A 13518-nucleotide genomic window follows, 5' to 3' on the forward strand; every position below is an offset into this window, starting at 1 on the left:
TGAAAATCCCCTTTTGTAATTGTTAAATATATATTTCACCTCTTCATCTTTATCAATGCTGTCTGACTATTCTCAGTCCGTGCATGGGCCCATGGAAAGAATTATGAACATGAAGCCAATTTTCTGTTCAAAACTTCTTCAAAGTTTATTATTACATCAGTAGCATATACAGATACACTGTCAGGGGTGGTGTAGGGGATCACCAACTGTACACTACAAATAGGAATGTCTAGCAAACAAAGGGTTTTTCTTCCTGCTACTTCTAGATCCCGTATGATAAAGATTAGATCTGTATGTTATATAAAATGGGAATATGAACAGGAAGTTCTGACCATATTAGGAGCACATCTGGCAAAGACCAAACTCAATAACCTTCGGGCCTATAGCCCCCGTCCTGTTCTGAACATCTGAACTCATGAGGAAATATACAAGAGTGCGGATGTGTGTAGACATTGAGATAGAGAGAGGTAAGACTACCAAGAGTAGAGAGAGAGAGAGAGAGAGAGCACAGACAGGCAAACTCACAAAAATATTCTGGCATAGAGTGAAATAATAACAGTAATCTTTTTTCAAATATATGTGTAACTATGACAAAATGACATTTAATGGGCATTTATCTCTATTGACAAAGAACATGTGATTCTGTCTCCTGTCTCTGTGTTTGGGATAAAGTTAGTAATCAATAAAACAGAATCACATTTTGTTCAAGAGTTGATCAACGTCTTGAGACTCCTGCGTACACCACATTATCCTGCTCTGTAGCTCTCTGAAAGAAAACACAAACATCCACTGACTTATTTATCAACTTATTTATCAAACTTAATATGTCCTCTTCTTGACAAATATACAGTAATATATATATATATATATATATATATATATATATATATATATATATATATATATATATACATATATATATATATACATATATATATATATACAATCGGATTATAGTTTTAACGGGGCTAAACAAAGCATGTTTAAATAAAAAGCATTTTGCTGATCTACAAACAGTATTTTTTAACATACAGTAACTTGTTTCGTCAGAAAAATTTGATTTCACAAATATATACAAATTACCAAACAATTCATCAGAACATGATTTACTCATGAACTGCCATGAGATCGTGTTACATATGGAGGGAATATTTCAGAATTTCTCTCTTTTTTTATTTGATATTTTAATTAGGTTAAAATTGGCCTATAATTTGCCTATAATATAATTTCCCATTTTGGAGGGAATAGATGAGTCTTGGATGATGTTGGAGTTTGTGATGAGGCAATATTGTAAAGTCTCTGATGGACTTGTGTGACCCTACAATATAAAAGTAGCAGAAATATATTTTCTTACTGATTTATGTCTTTTGTAAAATGTTGGATCAGCGTAAGTGATTTCTTTGTCATGGGTCTGAACTGTAAGAAAATATAACAGAAACAAAATTATCAATGAACTGATATTTGAGTATTGTTTTAAATTATTATGCACACACATGCAATAGGCAATACTTGCCTTCTTTGTCTGTTTTTCTGTGTTTCCTGCAGATGCAGAAGATCCAGACAGCAGCTACAATCAACAGAAAACCAGCAGCAGCAGAGATCCACACTATCAGAGAAACAGAGTCTGGAGGATCTGAAGGAGACAGACATTAGTGTGAGTGAATGTGTTCATAAACACTAAATATTATCACAGACATACCTGAACATGTCTGACAGAGTTCAGTGTTGTTGAGATGTGTGGTCTGGTTTCTGATGGGATTGTTCACCACACAGCTGTAGAAATCATCCAGACACTCCAGATGTAAAGAAAGACTTCTGCTGAGATCAGACACACTGATGCTGGACAATAAACTGTTTCCTTTGTACCAGGAGAGAGTTACATCACTCACATTCACAGCTGAACACAGAAATGAACATGATGATGAAGATGATGATGATGATGATGATGATGAATTTTGAGAAGAGTCTCTGGTGATGACAGGAACAGACAGAGGAGCTGAAAACATGAGGGGATAAATACAATTCAGTATAATAAAATAATGGGATAATTGTCAGTCATTTGATATTTCAGATGTAAATAAAGTTAAGATATCTATAAATATATCAAATGCACATGAATATTAATCTATCATCACAGGATTGTCTATTGTTTGACAATATTCGTAATAATTCTGAAAGAGATTATTGTCAGAAGATGTGTCTAAAGTAATTCTGTACTCACCGTAGACAGCGAGACTGAAGATGTTGAATGGAGTCTCTGATGTTCTGTTGAATACTGTATATTCTCCAGAGTCTGTGGTTCTGGTGTTTGTGATGATCAGAGATCCAGTCTGATCCAGCTTCAGTCTGTCTCTGAATCTCCCATCAGCACTACCTTCATAAAACCTGCTCTTACTGTCCTTCCCGTAGGTTTTAGCTATCATAATGTTGTTAAATTTCCACGTCATCTCCTCGTCTCTCTGTATTTCAGTAAGATTTAGACTCACTGATTCTCCCTCCGTCACTGACACGGACTTCACTGAATCAACTCCAAACACACCTGATGAAAAAACAGAATTACTCAGTATTTTGAGATTATGTACAAGATTTGTAGTTTTTGTCATTTTAAAACTATCTTCATTCTTCACAGAAGTATTTAAGTATGTTTAGTCTGATAAAATACATTAAAATATTAAAGGCAAAATGAATGATGGCAACTATAAAGAACAAAATGATCTGTATGTAGACGAAAGATAATATAAGGAGAACTGATGCCATATTTACCAGCCAGACTCCATGAGAACAAAAAGTAGAAAATAAACATTTTTTTCAGCAGATCTCCTAACAGTTACACAGCAGAAATATTACAATGATCAGGTCCTGACACTCTTGAAATATTGAATGCAGCTGTTGTTCTGTAGAGAAACTCTGCAGTGAGTGTGAATAAACTCCTCCAGTAGCTCCTCCCTTCACAAACAGACCTATTTCATTAATTATTTCCGTTTGAGAACAGTTAATAATGACAATGTATTTCAGACTTATAATCATTTTACATTGGGTTTCTTAAAAATAAAAATAAAATAATAATTTTACATTATTTTGTTTAGTTGGGGCTCCTTTCTTAAATTGATCTAATCTGTTATTTCAGTCCTTTTTGAATTTATGAGTTTCTGATTTTATATTGATGACATGTTAGTAAAGCAACTCCTCGTCTCTCTGTATTTCAGTAAGATTTAGACTCACTGATTCTCCCTCCATCACTGACACGGACTTCACTGAATCAACTCCAAACACACCTGATGAAAAAACAGAATTACTCAGTATTTGGAGATTATGTACAAAATTTGTAGTTTTTGTCATTTTAAAACTATTATCATCATTCTTCACAGAAGTATTTAAGTAAGTTTAGTCTGATAAAAACTTGTAAATATCAAAGGCAAAATGAATGATGGAATAATAAATAACAGAATTATATTTGAAGTCATGCAGATCCTCACCAGCCAGACTCCATGAAAACAAATAAATGTAAATGATCATTTCTTCAGCAGTTTGCACGGCAGCTTCACAACAGAACTGTGATAGTAAACCTTGAATTGTTCATAAAGCCAGTGAAGCTGTCGGTCTGAAGTGAAGTAGTTTAGTGAAGATCTGCAGTGAGTGAAGAAACTCCTCCAGCAGCTCCTCCCTTCACCGACTCAATATGACTTCTCCAGATCAGACCGTTTGACCTACAGAACGAGGGAAAGAGAAGCTGAACGCTTTCTAAAAAAACAATATTTAAACCTTTTCCATTATTAAATAAAAAATGAAGTAAAAATCTTATTTCTTAATCTTTTCCTTTTTAGCTTTTTTTCTTTCTTTTTCTTTTTCTTGTCAGAAAAACACAGGGAGACTGCTGTGAGACTTTCTGCTGTGACTTTCTTTGGAAATGTTTTCATTAAATGAGCACAAACAGACAATGTCTGTCTAAAGTGTAATTAGTGTAAAAAGTTATTAACTTTTTGTCAATTAAACTGTCACACAATCAAAATCACATCACATTTTCAATCGTGCTGAAAATCTGGAAGAAATCACACTCCCAAAATTGCTTTACTAACATGTCATCAATATAAAATCAGAAACTCATAAATTCAAAAAGGACTGAAATAACAGATTAGATCAATTTAAGAAAGGAGCCCCAACTAAACAAAATAATGTAAAATTATTATTTTATTTTTATTTTTTAAGAAACCCAATGTAAAATGATTATAAGTCTGAAATACATTGTCATTATTAACTGTTCTCAAACGGAAATAATTAATGAAATAGGTCTGTTTGTGAAGGGAGGAGCTACTGGAGGAGTTTATTCACACTCACTGCAGAGTTTCTCTACAGAACAACAGCTGCATTCAATATTTCAAGAGTGTCAGGACCTGATCATTGTAATATTTCTGCTGTGTAACTGTTAGGAGATCTGCTGAAAAAAATGTTTATTTTCTACTTTTTGTTCTCATGGAGTCTGGCTGGTAAATATGGCATCAGTTCTCCTTATATTATCTTTCGTCTACATACAGATCATTTTGTTCTTTATAGTTGCCATCATTCATTTTGCCTTTAATATTTTAATGTATTTTATCAGACTAAACATACTTAAATACTTCTGTGAAGAATGAAGATAGTTTTAAAATGACAAAAACTACAAATCTTGTACATAATCTCAAAATACTGAGTAATTCTGTTTTTTCATCAGGTGTGTTTGGAGTTGATTCAGTGAAGTCCGTGTCAGTGATGGAGGGAGAATCAGTGAGTCTAAATCTTACTGAAATACAGAGAGACGAGGAGTTGCTTTACTAACATGTCATCAATATAAAATCAGAAACTCATAAATTCAAAAAGGACTGAAATAACAGATTAGATCAATTTAAGAAAGGAGCCCCAACTAAACAAAATAATGTAAAATTATTATTTTATTTTTATTTTTTAAGAAACCCAATGTAAAATGATTATAAGTCTGAAATACATTGTCATTATTAACTGTTCTCAAACGGAAATAATTAATGAAATAGGTCTGTTTGTGAAGGGAGGAGCTACTGGAGGAGTTTATTCACACTCACTGCAGAGTTTCTCTACAGAACAACAGCTGCATTCAATATTTCAAGAGTGTCAGGACCTGATCATTGTAATATTTCTGCTGTGTAACTGTTAGGAGATCTGCTGAAAAAAATGTTTATTTTCTACTTTTTGTTCTCATGGAGTCTGGCTGGTAAATATGGCATCAGTTCTCCTTATATTATCTTTCGTCTACATACAGATCATTTTGTTCTTTATAGTTGCCATCATTCATTTTGCCTTTAATATTTTAATGTATTTTATCAGACTAAACATACTTAAATACTTCTGTGAAGAATGAAGATAGTTTTAAAATGACAAAAACTACAAATCTTGTACATAATCTCAAAATACTGAGTAATTCTGTTTTTTCATCAGGTGTGTTTGGAGTTGATTCAGTGAAGTCCGTGTCAGTGACGGAGGGAGAATCAGTGAGTCTAAATCTTACTGAAATACAGAGAGACAAGGAGATAACGTGGAAATTTAACACCATTATGATAGCTAAAACCTACGGGAAGGACAGTAAGAGCAGGTTTTATGAAGGTAGTGCTGATGGGAGATTCAGAGACAGACTGAAGCTGGATCAGACTGGATCTCTGATCATCACAAACACCAGAACCACAGACTCTGGAGAATATACAGTATTCAACAGAACATCAGAGACTCCATTCAACATCTTCAGTCTCGCTGTCTACGGTGAGTAGGATATTATTCTGTTTGTTGCTATGAGTGTTTCTGCAAGAAAATAAGTATTTTAATCAATTTTTAAATCTGTATGACTTGTCTTATTAAGGCTAATTACATAAGCTAGCATTTATGCAACCCCTCTCTTTATGTTTGGATTTAGCTACATACTCAATAGTTACAGTTGTCTCCTTCTTAAACAAGTATAGGGGAGAACCGGGGCGAAAGTAACACGGGACGAAAGTAACAAAGCGATTTTCTCCGAGCCTCTTTCTGCATTTGCATTCCCAGCTATGACAGCATGTTCAGCATGCAATCCTTGATGGAGCTGAGAAATATCATGTGATTTCCTCATCGTTTCCGGAAGTTAGGTCCGTAAAACTGTTTTCGAGTACAAAAAGTAAATTGTTGAAGCGGTAATTTTTTTTTATTAGTCGTGTTGTTTTTCTTGTTTCATGTGTCAAAGTAATGATCAATCTATACTAATATATATACTAGGTTTAAACGTCAGGAGTTCCTGTTGCGACGAAAGTAACAGTTGTTACTTTTGTCCCGCTACAGTCACAGAAAGTGTTTATTTTGTTCCGGTACATGCTATTCTGTAATTTCTGTGTCTTGCATCATTTCTTACAAATGTTAATGTCATATTATACCAAAAGAATATGTTTTAGTGAGGGTCAGAAAGACAGACAGAGGTCTGGTTTTATCCAGATGTTTTTGAGAGGGTGTTTCAGGACATACAGGAACATCTCTCTCTGGGCAGCTGCTACATCACATTTATATTTAGGTTTTAGCCATATCTTAGCCTTTACACCTCCACCTGTGAATTTGCAGTGTTTCCAGATGTTTTAATGCACATTTTCAATTCATGCATAAAAACAACTGGATGGAAACATAAATAGGCCTAGTTACATTATGTTTAGAGGTTTTTTTATTATGCTACTGTAATTACAATTTTATATTGTGCATTCTGTAGAATTTTTTTATTATTATATAAAAATACATTGAAATTTACAATAAAAAAATACAGTCAAGTTTTTAGACATCTGATGAAACTTAAACTTAAATTTAAAATGAAAATATGAAAATGTAATTTAATAATTTTTTTGCAAAGATAAAGGACAAAATCTGTTTGCAGTTATTTATTAACAAGGTCACAATCATGTATACTTAAGAAAAATAAGACTAACAGAAAAAAATCTAGCTTATATTGTTGTGTTACTTTTGACCCACCTGTGTGTTACTTTTGTACCAACCGATGGGGTTGAAAGTAACAATGTGCAACTTGTGTTCAAAGTGAAATTATACTGAAGTCTTTCTGCATTTCTACAAAATACCACCTGGTATTGTTAGACCACACTTCTGAGTTACTGACCACAGCAGAAATATATCTCTGTATACAACATTATCTTTTAAAATTATGTTTTTCTGAAAAATGGTACTTTCGCCCCTGCTCTCCCCTACAATACTTTCAATATCAGATTTTCAAATGCTCTATTTTTGATCAGTCCTGGTCCCTCATATGTCATACCCATTATCTATATTCTCTCATGTTTTCCAGCTAATCTGCCTGTTACCGTCATCAGCAGAGACTGTTCATCCTCATCATCATCTTCATCACAGCAGAATTGTTTACTGTTGTGTTCAGTGGTGAATGTGAGTGATGTGACTCTCTCCTGGTACAAAGGAAACAGTTTATTGTCCAGCATCAGTGAGTCTAATATCAGTATCAGTCTCTCTCTACCTCTGGAGGTGGAATATCAGGAGAAAAACAACTACAGCTGTGTGATCAACAATCCCATCAGAAACCAGACCACACATCTCAACATCACTCAACTCTGTCAACCATGTTTAGGTTTGTCAGCGGCATTACATTTTTCTACATAGTATATTAATCAAATGTCTTTGTTTTATGACGGTAATTTTTCCTCTTATAAGATTGTTTCCACTGTGGTTCTACTGAAGCTGTGATCCGATTGGCTGTCTCTGCTCTGGTGGGCGTGGCTGCTGTTGCTGTGCTGGTTTATGACATCAGATCCAGAAGTCTTCAACAGAAGAGAGAACAGACTTCACCATCAGACGATTGATCAGATTCTCAGAAAAGTAGAGATGATTTTGAACCAATGGAGATATTATTTCACAATCCTTTGGGTAAAAATAATTTATGAGAAAATATGCTTTAATTAATTATTCTTTAATTTTATCAAATTAAAATGCTTTTAATTAAATAAAGTATACATTTTAGTTTTCCTCTTTTTTTTCTTTTTACTTCTGTTGTGTTTGTATATACATTTTTTTACAGTGCAAATCATTCTGCTTTACAAATATTATGTATTGCAAACCTACTGTAATGAATCAGGTAATATAATGCTTTTTTTTATTCTATTAGGCTATTGTAAAGTGATTGCAGATTCCTGCTCACTGAGAAAATGATTTCTACACCTGTAAATTTTGGGATAAACTTGTTTCTTAAGTTTACTTCACTATATTACAATTAAATCCTGATGTAATCATGACAAACTAGATATCATTGGAAAGGTATCAGACTCCTAAATAGATTTATGACATGAGTGCATCAATATGAAAAATGTACATCATAACAGGAGTTCTGACCTTTGTCACAAAAAGTCTTTATTGCATTGCCTTTTTCATGTCATGTTTTAGTCATCATCATAAGTTATATACCATTTGAAAGCTTAAAATATCAAAATGTATTCAGTGAAAACCATTTTGTAATTGGAACACTGACACAAAACTTCAAAATCAAAAAGACAGACTAACGTCTCAAATTATTGCCCAACCATGTCTTTTGAATGTAAATGCCTCAAAATGTGCTCTTAGCTCTTGCAATTCTTGAGAGCGTGCTTTTTCAATTTCTTTGATGCTTGTTATTGTGCATTTGTTTTCGGCTGTCTCGAGGTCATTTTTACGAAGAAGGTAGATGATGGCAGTCAGGATTTTTATATATTTTGATTTAGATGCCAATTTTTTTCCCTCTGCCAAAAACTAGGCTATAATATTGTTGTTTTTTCCATTTAATATTGAATCCTTTATTGTTTAAACTAAGAAGTGTGTCTTTTATTTGTAATGCTTGAATTTCCATGATCTCCTGATCTACACTGTCACCGTATTGTCCCTGAAAAGCCATGTTTCCCGGTTAATTCTCCCCCCACCAGATTTCTACGGTCTCCGGTCTAACAATGGGTGTGTCGACCCTTTCTAAAAATGGGTCTATATGTGAAATGCAAAAAGCTTTCCCTCAACACTTCTAATAAGAAAAGGATTGAACTTGTAAGGTCCAGGAACTCGGCCCAAGGAAGGTATCCGGTGCTGGATGAAGGTTTCCTGCGTGTTCTGTCTTTCAGCGCGTAAAGTTATTCAGTTTAGGTTAAACTGAAATCTGACTCCATTTTATAATTTAATCTGACTCCATTTTCTTAGGACCTCGAATTTAGGTTGAAATGCAAATTGGTTGTATGCCTGTTCAATTAATATTCTTCTGACATTTGATTATTCTAGTTAACTCTTTATTTTTATATTAACTTGTTCAGTCGGGTGCTCATGTTGCTAACAAGGATACAACATAATCTACTAGTCAATAATTACAGAGTAAGACAGAATAGAATCAAAATGTAACAATTTATTAACAGTCAGGTAGATATGTATTTTGCCAATTACGTATCCAATTGAAACACATCAAATCATATCTGTAACAGACTTTCTGTGAGTTTAAATGGGTTTTAAGAAATGCATTATCTGTCTTACTAAAGAGGGACTTTTATTTTGACGGGTGTTGTAGTCTACAGGGAAGGAAAGGGAGAGCACGCAGTTCAAGTTCATCAGAGTTGTGTCGCAGATAACGTTTGCAACTTTAAGCACCCCCCGAAAATGCATAAGGTCTGTATATATTTGATAACTGTTTGTTGTAATGACTGTTTTGTGTAATTCACTGTATGCTAATGATAGAGGTTTGAACTAGTCTGTAATTCGCGCTTCTTGTACTTTGTTGGTTTAGCTCTTACGGTGATTCTTGGAGTCTTACGGTGATTTTTGAGTGAAAACGGACTCAATAAACTTCATTAACATCAGTAAAGCTTGGGCCATCATTCGGGCGGGGTCTGCTACAGTAAGAGCTTTACCTTCGCTGGTTAAGATCCTCGATGCACGTGCATGCTCACGATGGCAATGTGACGGATTGCTGCACGTCGGAATCAGCGTGATGGTCTACGGAGCAGAGTCGCTGTAGTCAACGAGTTCACTATGGAAATGGATACGGACGAACCGGATTCTGAAAGCCTGCTTCAGACGGATATTGAAGGTGAAAAGGATAAAATGAAGCAGTTAAAAATAAGGATAAAGATAAACCTGAATCTCAGTGTCAAAAGCAAGACAGTAAAGAACTCACTCGACGTTCAGAACGTCCGCATATGCCCACGGAGAAAATGCTTGCTTATCAGAAAGATGAATGCTGTAAGAAAGAAAAAAGATTAAACACTTTGTATGAGCAATGGAAGATAGAAGCTCGTAAAGCAAGACAGAGCTTAAAAACTGACATAACTGATAAACAGCTGGCTGAAATGGCTGACTCTATTGAGGACAAAAAAAATAATATTTTGAAACTCTTCAGTGACATAAGGGAACATGTTACACCTACTGCAGATTTAAGACGAAAAATTGATGCATGTGAAGCTGTGACCAATGACATAATCAAAATAGTGCTTGAAAGAATGGCAATTGTAGATGGCGAATTTGATGCAGAAAGAGAAAGGGGCAGGCTGCGTGAACTTTTAGCACATAGTTATGCTCGCTCTATATATGGTTCCAGTGCTTCAAAAACAAGTGTCAGTAGCCATTCCAGATCCTCTAGTGCAACAAGCAAACGTGCAGATGCTGCAGCAGAACTGGCTGCAAAAGAGGCTGAATATAAGATGATGCAAACAGAAAGGCAACAAAAGGAAAAAATAAGAACTTTAGAAGAGCAACTCAGAAGAGAGTTAGAAACTCAAAAGTTTGAACTGGAACGGCTGCAGGTAGAAAAGGATATAGAGGTTGCTCGAGCCAGAATAAAATCCTATGATGAAGAAATAAAACAAGAGACAAGAAGTCAGTCAATACCGAATGATCATCAAGGGCAGAGAAATGAAATGTTACATCATTGCAGTGTTGTTCAGTCAACACCTCTCAGTGAAGTGTCCCATCTTGCTCAGGCAGTTCAGGACAGCATAGCCATCAACAGGTTACCCATACCCGAGCCTTCAGTGTTCAATGGAGACCCAATTCAGTTTGTGGACTGGAAAGCCTCATTTATGTCACTTATAGATAGAAAAGGCATCTCTGCAGCTGATAAACTCTATTATTTGAAAAAGTATGTCAGTGGCTCAGCACACAAATATCTTGAAGGCACCTTTTATCGTAATGATGAAGAAGCGTACAAAGATGCTTGGAACAAGCTTAACCAAAGATACGGGCAGCCATTTGTCATTCAAAGAGCATTCCGTGAAAAGCTGTCAAAGTGGCCAAGAATATCATCCAAAGATGCAGAAGGCCTGAGAACATTTTCAGACTTCTTAAATGCCTGCCTGCAAGCCATACCTCATGTTAAAGGCCTGGAAATATTAAACGACTGTGAAGAGAATCAAAAGCTGGTACAGAAACTTCCTGACTGGGCAGCCTCCAGGTGGAACCGCCAAGTCACAACATCACTTATGGATGGCAAGGAATTTCCAAGCTTTCAAGACTTTGTAAAATTCATGTCAACTGAAGCAGAAATAGTGTGTAATCCTATCACTTCTCTACATGCTCTTCATTCATGCGAGTCACCTCATGAGAGAAGAATCTTAAATGAAACCAAAAGAAACAAGGCGATTGTCTTCAAAACACAAACAACAGAAAACAGTGACAAACAGACAATGGCTAAAGGACAGTTAAAAACACCATGCATGTTGTGTCAAGATGACAGCCATCCACTCTGTAAGTGCCCAGAATTCATGGTAAAGTCTCTGAAAGACAGAAGGTCCTATGTCAAAGACAACAAACTCTGTTTTGGGTGTATGAAACCAGGTCACTGTGCTAAGGATTGTCGGCATCGCCACACATGTGATGTATGCAAACTGCGACATCCCACATGTCTTCATGACTACAACTATGAGAATAACGGAAACAGAAAGCAACCAACGGTTAGCATGGAGCATGCACGTGAGAGTGAGATTACAGATGCCATATCACTTAATAACACAAGACAAGGTCGTTCAGTCATTACATCCATGATTGTACCTGTGTGGGTGTCGTCCATCAAAAATCCATCCAATGAACAGCTTGTCTATGCTTTGTTAGACACTCAGAGTGACACCACTTTCATTGATGAAGAAGTGAGTAATACACTGCAAGTGGATTCTCAGCCAATAAAACTCAAACTTACCACCATGATGGGAGATAGTATGATAATTAAAAGTAAAAGAGTGTCTGATCTTCGTGTGAGAGGGTACAATTCATCAGTACATATCAATTTGCCTCCAGTATACACCAAGGAGTGTATTCCTGTAAATCGTGATCACATACCAACACAGGAAACGGCAAAGAACTGGAGTCACTTGAAGGTAATCACAGACGAAATGTCACCTCTTCTCAGCTGTGAAGTAGGTTTACTTATTGGCTACAACTGCCACAGAGTGCTAGCTCCCAGGCAAGTTATACTAGGAAAAGATGATGAACCTTATGCTATTCTAACTGACTTAGGATGGAGTGTTGTGGGCTGCTCCACACCAGGTATCAACGGATCAACATCAGTCAGTCTGTGTCACAGAATAGCCACAAAGGAGATTCCAGCTTTGACACCTATGGATGCCATCCGTGTACTCGAGTCGGACTTTAAGGATGTCACAGCAGATGAAAAGACAATTTCTCAGGATGATATTGTGTTCCTAGACAAACTCAAAGAAGGTATAAAAAAAATGCTCAAGGACATTATGAAATGCCTCTTCCGTTCAAACAACGGCCATACTTACCTGATAACAGAGAGCTTGCCAAGGTCAGACTCAATCATTTGAACAAGAAATTCTGTAGAAACTAGAAATATAAGACAGACTACATTGCTTACATGAATGACATCATTGAAAGAGGTGATGTAGAAACAGTGAATGATGATGGAACTGTTGGCGAAAAGTGGTACATACCTCATCATGGCATCTACCATCCAAAAAAGCCAGACAAGCTACGTGTCGTTTTTGATTGTTCCGCAAAATTCAAAGGCACAAGTCTCAACGAACATTTGTTACCAGGACCAGACATGATAAACAATCTCACCGGAGTCCTTGTTAGGTTCAGAAGGCATCCTATAGCTGTAATATGTGACATCGAAAAAATTTTTCACCAGTTTCATGTCCAGGAAAATGACCGAGATTACCTGCGCTTCTTATGGTGGAAAAACGGAGACACAAATTCAGCGCTTCAAGATTATCGGATGAAAGTGCATCTTTTCGGCGCGGTTTCTTCGCCTGGTGCGCAAACTATGGACTAAGATATCTAGCCAGTGAGCATAGTCAATCATACCCATTAGCCGCTCAGTTCATCTTAAGAGGACTCTATGTTGATGATGGAGTCACAAAGTGTAGAGACGGTGGAAAAGGCCATTCAGCTGGCAAAGGAAGCACGGGAGTTGTGCATAAAGGGAAGTCTTCGACTTCACAAGTTTGTGTCAAATGACAACACTGTTCTGCAGAGCATACCAGCATCAGAACGTGCTGTAAACTTTGAAACAAAGGATCTTAC

General features: G+C 35.9%; 2 protein-coding genes across 4 annotated transcripts; one reads left to right on the forward strand and one right to left on the reverse strand.

The window, feature by feature from the left end:
- Positions 1–493: 493 nt before the first annotated feature.
- On the reverse strand, positions 494–3643 carry LOC113040255 (uncharacterized). Its single transcript, XM_026198596.1, has 6 exons — positions 3477–3643; positions 3223–3275; positions 2764–2946; positions 2222–2539; positions 1700–1996; positions 494–766 (listed from the first exon to the last, which is right to left on the reverse strand). The coding sequence occupies exons 3-6, from the start codon at positions 2801–2803 to the stop codon at positions 747–749; spliced, it is 675 nt and encodes a 224-aa protein (XP_026054381.1). The 5' UTR covers positions 2804–2946; positions 3223–3275; positions 3477–3643; the 3' UTR covers positions 494–746.
- A 435-nt stretch (positions 3644–4078) lies between these two features.
- On the forward strand, positions 4079–7947 carry LOC113040254 (uncharacterized). Of its 3 annotated transcripts, XM_026198593.1 has the most exons (6): positions 4079–4174; positions 4302–4484; positions 4709–4761; positions 5039–5221; positions 5446–5763; positions 7313–7947. In XM_026198593.1, exons 4-6 carry the CDS (start codon positions 5182–5184, stop codon positions 7636–7638), a joined length of 684 nt encoding a protein of 227 aa, XP_026054378.1. In that variant the 5' UTR covers positions 4079–4174; positions 4302–4484; positions 4709–4761; positions 5039–5181; the 3' UTR covers positions 7639–7947. The 3 variants fall into 3 exon arrangements, with proteins under 3 accessions (XP_026054378.1, XP_026054379.1, XP_026054380.1); XM_026198594.1 differs by lacking the exon at positions 4079–4174 and having other exon boundaries at positions 4289–4484; XM_026198595.1 differs by lacking the exons at positions 4079–4174; positions 4302–4484; positions 4709–4761 and adding an exon at positions 4791–4911.
- The last annotated feature ends 5571 nt before the right edge of the window (positions 7948–13518 follow it).

Source organism: Carassius auratus, chromosome 22, assembly GCF_003368295.1.
Source record: "Carassius auratus strain Wakin chromosome 22, ASM336829v1, whole genome shotgun sequence".
Taxonomy (NCBI): domain Eukaryota; kingdom Metazoa; phylum Chordata; class Actinopteri; order Cypriniformes; family Cyprinidae; genus Carassius; species Carassius auratus.